At 41.2% G+C, this 17,754-nt stretch overlaps 1 protein-coding gene across 1 annotated transcript in view; it reads right to left on the bottom strand.

Annotated features, from left to right (window-relative positions):
* Positions 1 to 3,277: 3,277 nt before the first annotated feature.
* LOC122400073 overlaps positions 3,278 to 17,754 on the bottom strand; it is a 52,602-nt gene continuing 38,125 nt past the window's right edge. Inside the window, exon 2 of the mRNA XM_043401282.1 lies at positions 3,278 to 5,272. Within this exon, the coding sequence (XP_043257217.1) occupies positions 5,258 to 5,272 (15 nt within the window). The 3' untranslated portion in view covers positions 3,278 to 5,257. The remainder of the gene's footprint in view (positions 5,273 to 17,754) is intronic.

A 17,754-nucleotide genomic window follows, 5' to 3' on the forward strand; every position in this document is an offset into this window, starting at 1 on the left:
TCAAGAATTCTAAAATTAATGAAGCATCCACGAATTATATTATAACAAGCTCGAAACGAAATCAGTCCAGAAATAAAGTAAAAGATTAATCGACAAAATATCATAATCACGAACGATCATTTTGAATAGAAAAATTGTTCCTTTATTATTACTGTCCCGCAATCAGCCATTCGAGACTACTTATTTTCGTTAGAAAAAAAACAATGGAGGATCGTCGTTCTATTCTTCGATCTACTTCGATATTTTTTATCCAAGGGGGACAATGGGAGTATAAAAAGGAGAAATATCTTCGCGTAACTGAATCGTCCTCCAATCACAACGCATTTTCGGTATGTATACCAGTGTATTTACAAAATTACATATATATTTATATATCGAATATCGCTGCAAATTGAGTATCACGTGTGTATCTATGCATATGTGTATGTGTGTATGCGCGTAAGTGTGTCTGTCTCGTATGTCCTTAAGCAATTAGATTTCACGCACGTGGTTACTGCCACGTGCTCGCTATGTAGGAAACCTTCTAAACGTTACAATTTAAATGTAATCCTTTCTTTTCTTTTTTTTTTGTCCATTTTTTCTTTTTAATAAATCTACATCTACGCGGTAGAATCGTGCCCTTCGAGCGAGCTACGCGACGTCGGCGGCTCTTCCTTTGGCATACGTGTCGTTCTCCACTGGCACCGCGTTTCTTATTCGCTCGCAATCGACCGGAATCATTCGTACAAAATTGGCAGGAATCGTTTCCTCGATCTTCTGCACCTCGAAGATTATGTGGCGTTGCTCTGTTGCGGGTAGGAACTCGGAGAATTTCATAGGACAGAAAAGGAAAGGAGGGGGGAGCGTTTCGTCCGGGCCTGCTAGTGGACTCATCAGTAAGGCTTTCTAGCAGGCCTTAGACGACTAGATATTGGGAAGTCGTTCGAGGATTGTATAGCAACCGAGAGGTCGCTCTGGTGGCGAGCATGGGAGGCGACGCCACAATTATATATCGTCGTTGTGAGGGAAAGTCGAACGGTGTTTACCACGAGTAAAACTTGAACGCTTGCAATTCTCCACGGAGCAACGTTGCTGACATTTCGTACGATCTCTCGTCGGTAGCGAGTGAACCTCGAACAGGGCCCTATTAGTCGATTAATTCGAGCTCCCGATTACGTTTATACGAGTGTCTCAATTTACAGTTCGAAATTACAACTACGGATCCAAAAAATACGTCGTCTAGGTAAATAATGTACAAAAATTACGTGGCTCTCGTCTCTGCATCTTTATTAACAAACGCAAGACTCCTGCGGAGGAACCGCTTACTCTTTTGGTTTTGGCGTTCCGTCCCGGGCAAAAGAAAGAAACGGACGCGATCGCCTATCGAGATCCTCACCCCCGGCAAACCAAAACGCAAGAAACGAGGAATTCTCGACGCGATCCCTGGCTAACCGTGCGATTCGCTCGATCAGCAGGCAGCCGCGTAATTAGCGCGTGCACTCGCTCGACGATTAGGCGGTCTATCCGGGCCGGTAATTAACGTTGGCATCGTTAGCGCGTTAGTCTCGTTTACCCTCCTCCCCTTTGCTGTACCAAATAGAGGGGCTGAAAGGGACGGGCACACGCGCGCGCGCCAGTGTGTACACGTGCGTGGGTGTGGAGAGACGAGCGGAGGAGAGTCGGTCGGCGTTGGCTCGTACGGATTAAAAATAATAACCGGTGACCCTCTGGCTCTCGGATCCTTGCATTAAGCGTTCTATTCTCTTCTGGAATGGTCACGAAAACGACACGAGTTAATTTAAGGGTTCATCCGTGGAAGTTACGAAATTTGGCAATTTTCATGAATTTTTTTTTAAGAGAATGCTACGTCTAACGTCGTGATATTCTGTTTTATAGTTTATTTAACTATGTTTCAGTAGTATATTTATATTTTTCATACGGGGTTAACTAATTGTTATTAAACACATGTTTTAATAATCACGTCTCGCCTGGCGAGGATGATCGGAGCTCTCAGGGTGGTCTAAAACCAAAAACTTGGAAGGATTCTCTAATTAGTATGTTTATCGTTCTTATCTGTGCCAAAATAAATAATTTATATTGTGAATTCGCAAAATGGCGAATACTGAAAGTGTACATTTCAAAATCGTATTTTTTTCGGCAACCTTTTAATAAAAAAAATTTAATTTTGGTACCAGTGAGAGCTAGTTTATCAGATTTTGTCTACGACGGAAAATTATGTATCGAGAGATACGTGTTCAAAGTTTTATACTAAAATTAAGTACTAAATTTTTAAAAACATCACATGAAATACTTCTTTAAATATTTAATACTGCATTCCTCAACACATGTACTTTTGAAAAGTGAACAGAGAAAAGAGTCGAGTGCTTGAAGGTGTTATAGAATAACCCCTTAAAGTCAACTGCGAGGAGAGACGTCGACAGACTAGATGGACAACTTCTTGTTTCCTTTTTCGACAAGACTATCCGAGTAGACGCGTTCGATCGGCTATAAATCGGCGCCAAGGGTTTAAATAGACTCGCCATGCTGTAGAAATGCGTAACCGAGTCGTGGTGGGAAAAACGGAGAGTGACAATGATCGATCTTCTGATTGACACATTCCACGGATACGAGGATTCTTTCACAGCACCCCGATGATTACGTGCTCTGGAGAAACGAGACCACGTCACAATCGAAGCTCTAGATCGGTGCTTTCCAAACTTATTGGAACCCTGCTCCTTAAAAAGAACACTTCTGTAATCGAGATATGTCCGCAGGTTTAACACAATTCCAAGTATAATATTCAATTGAAACTTAACTAAAAAAGGATGGACTCAGGTGTTTCTATGTACAAAAGTAAGTCGAAAAAGTAGAATAACATTTCTTCGTTGAAGGCTTTCTCTCTGAGATAATTAAATTTAAACATGTCCCTGGATCAAGTGAAAGGTACTACGCTTGGTCTGACGCGTCTGACTCTAATCGTGTTTCTACTACTTACGCTCGACGAATCTTCAAGGCTGATTTTCTCGAAAACAGGACTTTGAATTGAAAAATGTTATTCTTTTTTTTCTACTCACTTTTATACGCAGAACCACTCCTCCGAATACACTCTGCATACTACTGACTTTTACAATGACAAATCAAACAATTTTGAATTATTCAGTCCAATATTTAGGTAGGAATTGAAATATTCACAAGCTGGAGAATCAGAGGACGTGATAAAACGATACAAATATATTATTAGGTCGCCTCATATATTCCAACAGTAAACCCCTTCTTGTTTTACAACTCTTTCCCCTTCTTTTGGCAATATCATCGCTACAAAATTTATTTGATTTTTTGTTGAAGTGTAGTTTAACGATGTTCCTTGAAACGTGGATAATTTCAAATTGTTTATCCATTACTAAGTCTGGAGACTGTTGTATACACTCGTGCAGTTATTAAGTCGTTTAGGGGAAGTTTGGTTTATTATACGCTCACAAAAATATTCATGCAGTCAAGCTCAAGTACGATCATGAATATTTCCTTTCCATACTTCGAACATTGACTCAATATCTATGTATTTCAAATTTCTATGAGTTGTTAACGTTTAGAATTTTGGAAATCCCCTGAACTGACTAATTTTGTCTTCTACTAAATTACAAATATGTTATCTTCGTTAATTCGAGAATTTCGAGCCGCACTTATGGGATGACCTAACATAACTATCGTTGAAGTTTAACCCCTTGACGTACGATTTAATTTCAAATAATTTTTCAAACGTGTACTATTTAATTTTGTTTAAATCTGTTCGTACAAGAAGTGGTCACGAGAAAGAATAGATTTGTTTTACAAATACCTCGTCAATGTAAAAATATGTTGATTTTAATAGGTAAGACTCGATGATGAGTAAGTAGCCTCATGATTATGAAACATTTCATCAAGAACTTGTAACGAGTCAGACTCGTTATTGTATGGCAAGGGGTTAACGATGAATATAAAAAGTGTTCGAGTTATCCTCGTCTTTTCATACACCATTCTTCTGGGCACCATATTCTTGAGAGAAACGGAAGCTGTTCGCGTTCCGGAGATCTTGACAATCGAACGCGTTTTCTCGAAAATTGCCTTCCTACGATACGAATATCCACGCTCCAGGTCACCGGCGTCCGAACGAAAATAATATCCTCGTTTCGCTTTCCCAGTCGTTGACGTCGAGTGTCCCATTTCCCTCGAAAAAGAACCATGGAAACAACAGGAACTAATTTAAACGAGGCTTTCGACCAGCTACGAATCGCGTGGAGCATTTAAATCGTAACAATGCGTAGCCACGAAAAAAACGAAATCCTTGCACGAGATCGTATAATTCCATACTAACACGCGATCACGCGTGCTCCAGCAAAATTCACGAGTTTCGTGTCCCCTTGTTTCTCTATACTCGTTTCGAAATTTACCCGATCCTTCGATTCTTACGTACAACATTCAACGTTCAACTTCTTACGGACCCTCCGCCTGTCCTTTCATCCTCGGACGAATCGTTCCTCCCCGTCGCGTCCATTAATCCTTCGTAACCGCGAAGAAACGCAGAGACAGAAACTCTTCCGTGGAGGCCACTTGACGTCGAAATTGCGCTAATTCTGATGATTTACCGCGGCCCGGGTAAACCGGCCTGTCAGAAAGACAGATACAAATACGCAAGACCGTTCTAATTCGCGGAGAGCACGCGAGGACGCGTGCGTGGCCGACGCCGCATTCATGAATCGTCTCCCCCGCCCGCGTCGCCCCCGCCTATGTTTGTTTCCTTCGCCCGTTGTATTCTTCCTTAATTTATCTTTCCGTAACGATCGCCCCGTGACTTCCTCCTCCGCGGCGTGGAACATCGTCCCGAAGAAAAATTCGCCCGTACCGGAAACCAACCGGGTTTTCGTTGCACGCTCGATCGAAACGCAGCGGCACGATCGACATCCTCGATCGTCCGATGAACCGTGTTATCGGTTCGATTGGCGATTCAGGTGCACGCTCCTGGTGTCCAGGCGTTCTCCACGTTCGGCTATGACGCTAAGCGCGGAATCCCCGGTTTTCTGACGACGGACGCATTCCGCGGCCGCGAAAGCGCTTCGACGGCATCCGGATAATTCTCTGGTGGATCGCGGGGCGTCCAGATGCCTCCGTTCGGACGTGGACACGCGCTGGATGCGGTGCTCGGGCGAATAGCTTTTGTCGGCGTCGCTGCCGCCGGCATTCGTGCTGTCGCTGCTGTTGCTTCGCTCGTTGTCGGCCAGGGGGGAACAATGGGTCGCGACGGCTAGGTCGCCAGGTTCTGCAACACACAATGACACGCAATGATGAACGATGGGCGCTCACGGTTCTCGTTAAAACGGTTAAAACGCCTAGTGCGTGAAACGCGCGAATTCAGCCTCGAACCTGTCTACGTACGCCACCCTTTCTGCTTGTTTTGTTTTATTATTGTTCGGAGTCAGCTTTCACGCATTGTTTGGGGGAATTAAAGGGACATCCGCGAGGGCTCGCTCCGAACGAACAAAGGGGATTCGACCTCTAATTCCGCGCGACAATGTCCGTTAACGAATGGCGAAGAATTTCGAAACATCCGCGCCTTTCGAACTCGCTAATTTTCGGCCGGTCGCCGGCTGGGGAATTCATTGGTCGAACGTCGGGCGTAACTCGAAAGAGGTGGCCACCGGAACGCCAGGGACGATTCATCGCGCAACGCCGGTAAAAGGAGGACTTCCGGCGATTAACCGTACGGGGGTCATGAACTTTATTGCGTGGAAATTTTGTGGGAGGACGGGCGAAACGACGGAAACTGCTCTACAATTTTCGAGTGACTTCGCGCCCTCGAACATGGGGTCCCTTAATCTTCGAACGTAAACAATTTTTCAAATGTGGAGAGTACTGGGTGAATTTTCTGTATACATACGTTGACAATTTCGAGGGTTGTTTTGCGTTTGGATATATTTTAATTCCCACTCAGTAATCTATTATAGATTGAATACGTTGCGAAACTGTTGACAGGGAAATTTGTTATTTAATGCGTTGCAATCTTTTATTTTAACAGCGAGAAATTAGAACGAACTGTACTCTGTGGTCGTCTGAAATGTCAAAAAAGACATTTCTTTCTGTATTTATTGATTGTATTAAAGAACAATACCGATAGAAAGGTTCGAACACAGCGAGAGTTTGTCCTTCGTGAATTTAAAGCGCGCACTGAGATTTTCGAAGGTTACTTTTCGCCTTAATATTATGCTCTTTCGAAAATCCGTGACTGGACATCGGTCTTCGAATTCCGGAACATTATCTCCGGTTCGTGGCAAGTGTGCTCGTCGATCACAGACGACAAGATGAACTGGATGTAACATTAATATTTGCTATTCAACGGTACACAGCATCGAGTTAATTAAACACCAAACAGAACACAGTAATACATCACCGAGAGTACACAGTACTTGCGTTCGTATCTATTTGAACGCTAACCAAAACCCGCACGGAATCATCAACTGAAATAAGGTAATCAATATTTTGGAAGCTACTGATACCGCAGCAAGCAAACGATCGACAAAATTACCGCGACAGAGGGAGGAACGTTTAAAATCGAAACGATTATAATTCTGCTTCTTACGAATATACAACGTGTTTATTGTGATACTAAATTAATGCAAAACTGATCGGTAGAATCGTATTGAAATACGAGTCCATTTATTTATTAAACAACCCTTGTGTTTAGGAGACAATGCGTTATTGAAATCTTCAACAAAATTACTATGGCATTAATGGGAATGTTTACAAAATTGGCACGAATACAATTTCCTTTCTTAACAATCTACAAAGTTTTTAATGTGATACTGAATCAACATAAAATTGATCGATGGAATTGTGTTGAAATTCGTGTCAATATATTTATAAATAACTCTTGTGCTTACGGAGTCATGTTCAAATTAAAAAATGACGAGTTCGAAGAGATGTTATATAACGTGTCAGAACGACGCAAGTATATTATTAGGTCGTCCCATATGTTTGAAAGATTCATTTGGAACACAACTAAAAAAGGATACAGCCGGGTGATTTTACGTCCAAAAGCAAGTCGAAAAAGTAGAATAACATTTCTTCGTTGGAGGCTTCCTTTCTGAGATAATTAAATTTGAAAATATCTCCGGATCAAGTGAAAGTCACTACGCTTGAGTTTGACGCGTCCGACTATAATCGTGTTTCTTCCACTTGCAATCGAAGAATTTTCAAGGCTGATTTTCTTGAAAACGGGGCTTTCAACTGAAAAATGTTATTCTTTCTTTTCCACTCAGTTTTGGATGTAGAACCACTCTTAGTCGATTCCATCACCCTTCCGAACACACCCTTTATGCTAGCGAATTTACAGTGAGATAGACAAATAATTTTAATATATTGGGTCCATTATTTAGGCAGAAATTGAAATGTTCATGCAATTGGATGATCGCGGCACGTATTAAAACGATACAATTATATTATCAGGTCGTCTCAAATGTTCGAAGTATTTGATTGAAACACAACTAAAAAATGGTGTACCCAGATGATTCTACGTACAAAAGCAAGTCGAAAAAGTAAAGTAACATTTCTTTGCTCTAGGCTTCCTTTCTGAGATAATTAAATTTGAAAATTTCTCTGGATCAAGTGAAAGTCACTACGCTTGAGTCTGACGCGTTCGACTATAATCGTGTTTTTTCTACTTGCAATCGAAGAATTTTCAAGGCTGATTTTCTTGAAAACGGGGCTTTCAACTGAAAAATGTTATTCTTTCTTTTCCACTTAGTTTTGGATGTAGAACCACCCTTAGTCGATTCCATCACCCTTCCGAACACACCCTTTATGCTAGCGAATTTACAGTGAGATAGACAAATAATTTTAATATATTGAGTCCATTATTTAGGCAGAAATTGAAATGTTCACGCAATTGGATGATCGTGGCACGTATTAAAACGATACAATTATATTATCAGGTCGTCTCAAATGTTCGAAGTATTTGATTGGAACACAACTAAAGAATGGTGTACCCAGATGATTCTACGTACAAAAGCAAGTCGAAAAAGTAAAGTAACATTTCTTTGCTCTAGGCTTCCTTTCTGAGATAATTAAATTTGAAAATTTCTCTGGATCAAGTGAAAGTCACTACGCTTGAGTCTGACGCGTTCGACTATAATCGTGTTTTTTCTACTTGCAATCGAAGAATTTTCAAGGCTGATTTTCTTGAAAACGGGGCTTTCAACTGAAAAATGTTATTCTTTCTTTTCCACTTAGTTTTGGATGTAGAACCACCCTTAGTCGATTCCATCACCCTTCCGAACACACCCTTTATGCTAGCGAATTTACAGTGAGATAGACAAATAATTTTAATATATTGAGTCCATTATTTAGGCAGAAATTGAAATGTTCACGCAATTGGATGATCGTGGCACGTATTAAAACGATACAATTATATTATCAGGTCGTCTCAAATGTTCGAAGTATTTGATTGGAACACAACTAAAGAATGGTGTACCCAGATGATTCTACGTACAAAAGCAAGTCGAAAAAGTAAAGTAACATTTCTTTGCTCTAGGCTTCCTTTCTGAGATAATTAAATTTGAAAATTTCTCTGGATCAAGTGAAAGTCACTACGCTTGAGTCTGACGCGTTCGACTATAATCGTGTTTTTTCTACTTGCCCTCGACGAATTTTTAAAGCTGATTTTCTCGAAAGCAGAGCTTCAAAATGAAAAATATTATTCTTTCTTTTCTACTTACTTTTCCACGTAGAACCATCCTTTACAGTGAAAAATTCATATAATTTCCACTCGTGCTTATTTACTGATTAAACAATCCTCGTGTTTACGAAGTCGTATCGAAATTAAAATATGGCGTGTTACTGAAACGAAGAAGCAAGGATCGCGCAAGGGGAACGCGATACGTCGACTAATTTTCCAGCGGGCGCCGCGGCGCAAATGAAAAACGGACGTCGTATAAATCCTGTGCGGCAGGATACGAAGATCTCCGTAGCCGATCGCAATTTGCACGATCTCCGATATTGCTGCCGGCTCGTTTCGCGTCGTGAGATATTAACGCCGCCGTGGCGAACCCTCTGCTCTCCTGCCTCCCACGCCCCGAATCTCGATCACCCTGTCGCATCTAGGTTCGCTGTCTGCCCCTTCCGGCGTATCGAGTCCGTCTCCGGTGTCCCCGAATTAACCGTAGCGAGCCGATCTGTGGTGGATTCGAGTTCTACCGTGGACTGTACGCAATCAGCTGCTAATTGGGAAATGATTGGAGCCACCTAGCTCGATAGCATCGTGCCTCTAACTATCCCCACGGCCACCGCGCGGCTCGTAGCCCCGATATAAATGCCCCCATAAATGCCAAAACGGACGCACAAACGCGTACGTTCGATCCGTGCCGCCAGCGTACGCGCTTCCAACGAAAATCGCTTATCGATCTTTCCGTGGTTTACACCGGAGAAAAGCACAAACCCAACCTGGAGGCTCGTAAAATTACTTTCTCCTCGAAGAATGTAAATTACAAATTTAAGAACTCTGTTGTACCACGCCATTTTCTATTGCAGAGGGCATAAACCTGACTGTATGGTTTCAAATGTTTAATAAAAAAGAGTAAAATTCCGTCAGATACTGATATGGGATCCGTATATTTTTATTACCATTGTAGCGGCCATTTTATAGTCACTAGGATAATTTTAAGCCTTCTATTTTAAAAGACGTTGTCGCGATCACAGTCAATGTATCACAGATTAATGTAACCTGCGTGTGGCTACATCCTCACACAGCAAATAAACTTTTATAATTGGGGGTAGCTAGTTGAAGTATTATTTAATCACCAGCCCCCTCGCCATAACCGTTTGGCTTTGTTAAAATATTTTTGAAAAGCAGAGGTCTTCTAGCATCGATCAAGTCTCCGACGAATTTACATCCGTATTTCGCGTCCAAGTTTCGGATAGTAGACCACGGGATGCTCTGTTCGAGCGTAATTTCACGAAAGATCAGAGCCAGAAAATTAAAGATATTCCTTTGAACTTTGTACGTTCAAAGGGCCGAACAGAATACGCAATCGGCATAAATATTTACCGTTCGCGATGTATCTCGCGGTCGCTCGTAATTCTTTTTTTTTTTTGCTCCACGCGGATAAATGTTTTATGAGGCCGTTAATCAAACGAAAGGATCCCCTCTCTTTGCACGCCCCCGGTGAGGCTACGAAATTGGAGCGTACCGGAAGCTGCCGCGTTGGCTTCGAATCGTTTAAAGATCCGAAACGGGTTCCACGAAAAATCGAGCAACGTTGTCAGCCACCTTGAAAAAATTGAAGAAGTATCAACGAAAGCCCCTGTTATTATCATTTTTAAATGTTTAAATCGCGTTGAAAGCGATGTAAATGGGAAAGACTAGCGGGGAAGGTGAGAATTTTGAAATAGCGCAACGTGGCACGTAATTGAAAAAGTTTGGTAACCCTCGGACCCAAGATTTTGGTACTTTTCCCGTACATCGTACCAGCAGAAGGGTTGAAGGGGTAGCTGATCATCGTCTCGCAATCTGGCTGGAAGAGCGCGGTAAAACTAATTGCGGCCGACACCGTGGCTTCTCACAGATTTCCTCTCCCTCAAAACCTTCCCTTGAACCCACCGACCCTAATAGCGCACCGTGGCTATTACAGAGGAACGACAGGCGGCGCGATTACACGCACCCCTTTCGTCGTTTTCGCCATCGTCGACCCCTTCGTTCCCAATTTTCACACTACTTGCCTCGACGAGATGCTAAAGTTACGCGATTCGATCCACTTTGGAGATTTATCGTTCGCCAATTCAAGTTTTTAAAAGTTTTCATCAAGTTAAAAAAAATTAGGTTTCATTTTCACGAAGCTGTATCGGACCTGTGTTAGTTACATTTAATATTTTACGTTGAGCAGGTATTGCTGTCTAGACTGTAATTTTTTCGGCCTTTTTCGTGATTTTTTTTAATGGTAAGTAGGCTGTTTTGTACTGAGATTTTGTAGATATATTTAAAGATCCGACTATTCATCTTATAAGCATGTACAGTACTTTTTTCGTTGAAAAATATTAAAAACTGTGGGAGTTATAACTTCTTCTTTAATGGCTCCATTGATTTTCATGATTGCAACCGATTCGTTAATCTGAAACAAAGGGGGCTAAAGCATTTTCATTAGGAAGGGTGTAGTTATAGCAAGAACTAGGGAGAAGTAAAAATCACGATAAATAAAAGAAAGGCTGCATTTCAAGTTTCGAATTTCTAATTTTTAACCTGTCTTTTCTCTTTAGCATTGTTACGACGCGAAACAAACAGTACAATTTATTCTGTGTTGCAGCGTAACAGTAAATTCATAAAGCCATCGGATGTAGAGTCAAACCTTTTCATGCCATCACGTTTTGCCTATAACTAAGTGCCATTAAGGCTGCTAGTTAAGTATTAAATTCATTTCAATCTGCATGGTCCTCCAAATCCAGGCGTTCTATGACTTTACTATCTGCAATAATCAGAAACCCAAGGCCAGATGTTTTATGGCGAGGCAGGTATCGCAGGAAACATCTGGGCACCAAGCGCGGACCTGGGCCCGGAGCCGCCTCGTCGGAAAACCCCAGACGAGGGAAAAATTAGTAACAAGACCCGTTACATGCCGCCTCCCACCGACCACACTGATTGGCAGTATTTTTGCACTATTTTGACCAATCGACGACTTACGCTGCCTCCTATAGCCTTGGGTACGCCCATAGCAAGGTTAGCTGCTTAGAAACCCTTGACCGAGACGGCAGATCAAACTTGACTGTTAAACACCACGCATCTCTAGTATTTGAATACTTTGTATATTTCGGCAGTCCGACTTAGAAATAAACTTGTTATTTGTTTGTTACACTAATTCACTGATTGTGCTGCAAGCACTACCTTCCGTATCCTTAAAAAATCAGTCACTCGTCATTAAGGTTAACGTGTGACGTGAGCATACTCGAAAGCTTCTTTCAATAAATTAAAATCATTTTGCTCACCCCTCAACATGGTCCTTCGAGCCGGATACGGAACTGCATAAACGAACGTTAATAAACTCAGTGAACAAGCAAGTGTGAAGCCAACAATACAAGTGACAAGCATACAGTCATTGTGAATTCCAAGGCTATTGTACGGACGTCCCATTTGGAAAGCTGCCGTTTGAGAAGCCAACTATCAATATCCTGGTGGATATCCCGTTTGGAAACCCACCGTCGTCGGACAAGCAGAGATTCCACATTGTTGGTGAGCATCCCGTTTGGACAGCCACCGTTGGAAACGCCGAATTCAACATCATTGGTGAACATCCCGTTTGGAGAACACCAGCAGCCGAACAAGGATCTTCGGCACCACGTGAAGAACACTCAGTCAAGTAAGAAGCTCAGAGAATCTCCTATCAATCCTTTAAACGATCTTTCATTCTTCTATAATCATCAAGTCAATTCTCGTACGTACTAAACAATTAACGGAGGAAAATGGCTGCCTCTGCACAGCTCAAAACATTAAACAGAAATCGGGCTATTCTTAAAGGTAACGTAACGCGGTTAATTGGATACTTTAACTCAAACGTCGATATAGAACTCGATGACGTTCAAACGCGCAAGGTCAAGTTAGAAGAATGTTATCAAGCATTTTCAAAAATTCAATTCGAAATAGAGATTCTTGCCGAGGAAGCCCAAATAGAGTTAGATCACGAGACAGAAAGAGCGCAATTTGATGACCAGTATTTTAAATGTGCTAAATTCATTAATCAGCGTCTTCGCGAACTCGAACCGTCTCATGTAATTGCAGAACCGGGTAGTTTAACTTCACAACCCAGTGCAATCAGTGGTTCTAACATTACCATAAGTAACAATTCGTTATTACCAAAAATAGAAATCCGTCCATTTGACGGTAATCCCATACAATGGTACAGTTTCCATGACACGTTTCAGTCGTTAGTACACAATGACACCAACATCCCGGCAGTACAGAAATTTTATTTATTAAAAAATTCATTAGTCGGTAGTGTCGCGACAATTATTGACCAGCTTACAGCATCCGAAGAAAATTACCATGTAGCTTGGGATTTATTAAAACAGCGTTGTGATAGGCCTCGTCAAATTATTCAAACTCATATTAAGGCGATCTTGGAGTTGCCAGAAATCGCGAAAGAGTCACCATATAGTATCCGAGCGTTAAAGGAGTCTGCCTTAATGCATGTAAATGCTCTAAAGGCCTTGAAAGAACCGATTGAAGCGTGGAATTCAATACTCACATACGTAATTGTTCGTAAACTAGACAAAAATACGCGACGAACTTGGGAACGCACTCTAGACAACACGCAAATGCCTAAATTCACCGAGTTAATAGAGTTTTTAAACAAACAAGAGCGAGGAGATGAAGCTGAAACAAACAACATGATAGGGAATCAAAGTCAAATAAGAGTCGAACGAAATGCAAATAAATTCGGTAAAGTGTCGAGTCATCGCGTTCAAGCATTTATAGGAACGGAAAGGCGGAATGAATGCTACCTGTGCAATGGTAATCACACTATTTACGCATGCGAAAACTTCTTAAAATTAACTCCGCGCGAACGATCCAATACAGCGAAAAACAAACGGTTATGCCTTAATTGTTTACGAAATAATCACCCGACTAATAAATGTATGGCATCCAGCTGCAAACATTGCCATCGCAAACATAACACGTTATTACATTTCGTCGAAGCACACAATGCAATTAGGGTAGATACAGGTAGTAAGGAGAATCCGCACTCGTCTACCTCCACCGAGCAGGTAAAACAGGGCTATACGGTAACATACAATTCAGAAGTGCTATTAGGGACAGCGCGGATTAAGATTTTAGACAATAATAATCACGAACATGAATGTAGGGTATTGTTAGATGGATGCTCGCAATGCCATTTCATCACTGATAAGCTAGCACAGAAACTTCAATTAAATAAAGAAAAAATTGATCTGCCATTTGCGGGTTTAGGCCAACTGACCACGCGAGCAGAGTATCGAGTCAAGGCAACAATTAAATCAAAAACCAGTAAATTTCAATCAGAAGTAGAGTTCGTAGCTCTTCCAAGAATCACTAGTTTATTACCATCGCGCCGTGTCCATCGCAAGGAGCTTTCGATTCCGAACAATATCCCACTTGCAGATCCAGAATTCGATAAACCCGCGGAAATCGATGCGCTGATCGGAACCACATTATTTTACAAGCTATTAAACATCGGTCAAATTAAACTATCAGGTGCGGCAGACGTCAGGTTACAAAAAACAATGTTAGGCTGGATAGTGGTGGGTGACGTTCACAAATCTAACAACAATTCAGGCAGTAACTCGTGTCACTTAATCACGTCGTTAGATAACCAATTAACCCGGTTTTGGGAAGTCGAAGAAGTTCCTCATAAAAAACATCGGTCCCTAGAAGAAACAAAGTGCGAAACATTATACATGGAGACCACAAAACGCGATCGCGACGGGAGGTACATTGTACAGTTGCCATTTAACGATAAACGGAACAATATTGGCCAATCCTATGGCACCGCGTTAAACCGGTTCTATTCAATCGAAAGAAAATTAGCAAGAGACAAGGTATTACAACAATATTATAGTAATTTCTTAAGGGAATATCGCGATTTAGGACACATGCGTGACATTACACAGTCTGATAATAAACAAGAGGGTTACTATATACCTCATCACGCGGTTATCAAAGAAGATAGCTTATCAACAAAAGTTAGGGTAGTTTTCGACGCTTCAGCTAAAAGTATGACAAACGTTTCCTTAAATGATGCAATGATGGTCGGACCTCCCATTCAAGGTGACCTAATATTTATTATAATGCGATTTCGGTTACACAATGTCGTACTGGCCGCTGATTTGCAAAAAATGTATAGACAAGTTAAGGTAGTGGACTCGGACGCAATATATCAAAAAATTTTATGGCGAGAATGCGAAAATGAAACAATCCGCGTCTTTCAATTAAACACGGTGACTCAAGGTACAGCTTCAGCTCCGTTTCTTGCATCTAGAACGTTGCATCAATTAGCCGACGATGAAGGTCATAAATTTCCCTTAGCTGCAATTAGTTTAAAGAATGATTTTTATGTTGATGATTTGCTATCAGGCGCAAATACCATTCAGGAAGCATTAGAATTGAAACGCCAAGTAACTCAAATACTGAAGCTAGGGGGATTCGAACTTCATAAATGGGCTTCAAACAAATCGGAAGTAATTGCAAGGGCAAACAATGACGAAGCACAGGCGATTTGCTTAAACACAGAATCTAGAAAACTATTAGGCATTCATTGGGATTCAATCGGGGATGCAATAACTTATTCCGTAAAGCCGTTTGCTGCGAAAAAACATTCAACCAAACGTACAATACTATCCCAAATCGCTCAATTGTTCGATCCGCTAGGTTTGCTAGGGCCAGTAATTACGCTGGCAAAACTCGTGATGCAAGGATTATGGAAAGCAAAGGTAGAATGGGATGAATCGTTGCCGCAGGAAATGCACACCAAATGGATCGAGTTCAAGAAAGAGTTACCACTGCTCAGTCAATTTAAAGTATCTAGACAAGTCATATTAGCGAATGCACACGACATCCAGTTACATGGATTTTGCGATGCAAGTGAAACTGCGTATGGGGCATGTGTGTATGTGCGATCATCTAACAAGGAAAACAATTCTTTAGTACAATTAATATGCGCAAAGTCACGTGTTGCTCCAATCAAAACTATTACAATACCTAGACTCGAATTATGTGCAGCGCAATTACTAGCTAGATTAGTTGATACGGTGTCAAGGTCATTAAATTTAAAATATAGCAAAATTCAACTGTGGTCTGATTCCACTATAGTGTTGCATTGGATTCAAACATCTCCTCATTGTTTAAAAACGTTTGTGGCTAATAGAGTTGCGGAAATTCAATCACTAACGAATGTGAGTAATTGGTTCCACGTTTCAACCGAAGACAATCCCGCCGATTACATCTCCCGTGGTCAAACTCCTTCTGAGTTTATAAAAAATACACATTGGCAACATGGGCCCGTCTGGCTAAGCCAGAGAGAAAATAATTGGAAATTCAAGCATCTTTTGCCAATGATTGTTCCTGAGCAAAGGGTCAAAACAGCGCTAGTCATTATGGGTAAAGTTGCCAAAGACAATTCAGGGGAACACGATACAAAAAACGATACACTTGAAAGATTCTCTTCAATTAATGCATTAATTAAATTTGTGGCATTCTGTCATCGAGCGGTTTCAAATCGGAAATCAGCCAATAAAAAGATAGGCAAATTTACCATCGAAGAATTAAAGAATGCACGAGTTCAGATTATACGGGTGATTCAACAAACTCACTTTTCGCGAGACATAAAAAATCTCCAACAAGGCATTCAATTAAATGCAAAAAGTAAACTCACATGCCTAAACCCATTTCTTGATATTGAGGGTATTATTCGAGTAGGGGGTCGCTTAACAAATGCTCAGATAACATATTCACGAAAGTACCCTATACTATTACCATCAAATAATCACGTTACCAAATTAATTATTCACAACGAGCACATCAAGTATTGGCATGCGGGAGTGCAGGCTACTTTAAACGCGGTCAGAAACAATTTTTGGCCTATTGATGGAAAAAACACAACACGACACGTCATACATAAGTGTATACGATGTAGCAAGTTAAATCCCAAGCAACCTAGTTATACAATGGGTGATTTACCTAAAACTCGCGTAATTCAATCACGTCCATTTGCTAATGTTGGGCTTGACTATTGTGGCCCAATTTCCTTGAAGGAAAAGAAATTTAGAAATAAGAACAAAATAAAATCGTATGTCGCCGTGTCTGTTTGTTTTGTGACAAGAGCTGTCCATTTGGAGCTTGTCACAGATTTAACCACTGAAGCGTGTCTGGAAGCTATTAAACGATTTTGCGCTCGACGAGGAAAACCAAAAAATGTATATTCAGACAACGCGACTAACTTCATTGGCGCCAAAAATGAAATATTAAAGGTCAGGGCATTTTTCATATCAAACGAGAATCACACCAAATTATCGAACTATTTTCAAGAGGAGGGAATTAATTGGCATTTCATACCTCCCCGCTCTCCACATTTCGGCGGGTTGTGGGAGGCAGCTGTTAAATCCTTTAAGCACCACCTGTATCGCACAGTAGGAGAAACAATGTTTACGTACGAGCAATTCAATACTTGCATTATTGAAATAGAAGCAATTTTAAATTCCCGTCCTTTGACCCCATTATCCTGTGATCCTAACGACCTTACTGCCCTTACCCCAGCACATTTCCTGATAGGAGGTTCGTTATCGAGCATTCCAGAACTTGACGTTCAAGACGTGCACACCAATAGGCTGTCAATGTGGCAGAGAGTGCAACAAGTAAAGCAGCATTTTTGGAACAGGTGGCATAAAGAATATTTAAATGAGTTACGTACCAAAAGTAAATGGCATCAAGGAGATGGTAGACAAATTGAAATTGGTCAGCTAGTAATGATCAAAGAAGACAACCTTCCTCCAATGCAATGGAGCATGGGTAGTATTGTGCAAGTGCACCCAGGCACAGACAATATAGTGCGTGTTGCAACAGTGAAAACACAAAACGGACTCTATAAACGTTGTGTTAAAAAACTTGCGCCATTGCCAATAGACCGACCACTAGAGACTTAATTTGATTATTTCATCCCATAAGTATGTCTAGTATAAGTAGGATAAGAGATGATTATGTAGCCATCGCACTGTATTTGTGGCCATATTGTA

The sequence above is a fragment of the Colletes gigas genome, unplaced genomic scaffold, assembly GCF_013123115.1.
Source record: "Colletes gigas isolate AHSC1104 unplaced genomic scaffold, ASM1312311v1 Colletes_gigas_Sc00016, whole genome shotgun sequence".
NCBI classification, from domain to species: domain Eukaryota; kingdom Metazoa; phylum Arthropoda; class Insecta; order Hymenoptera; family Colletidae; genus Colletes; species Colletes gigas.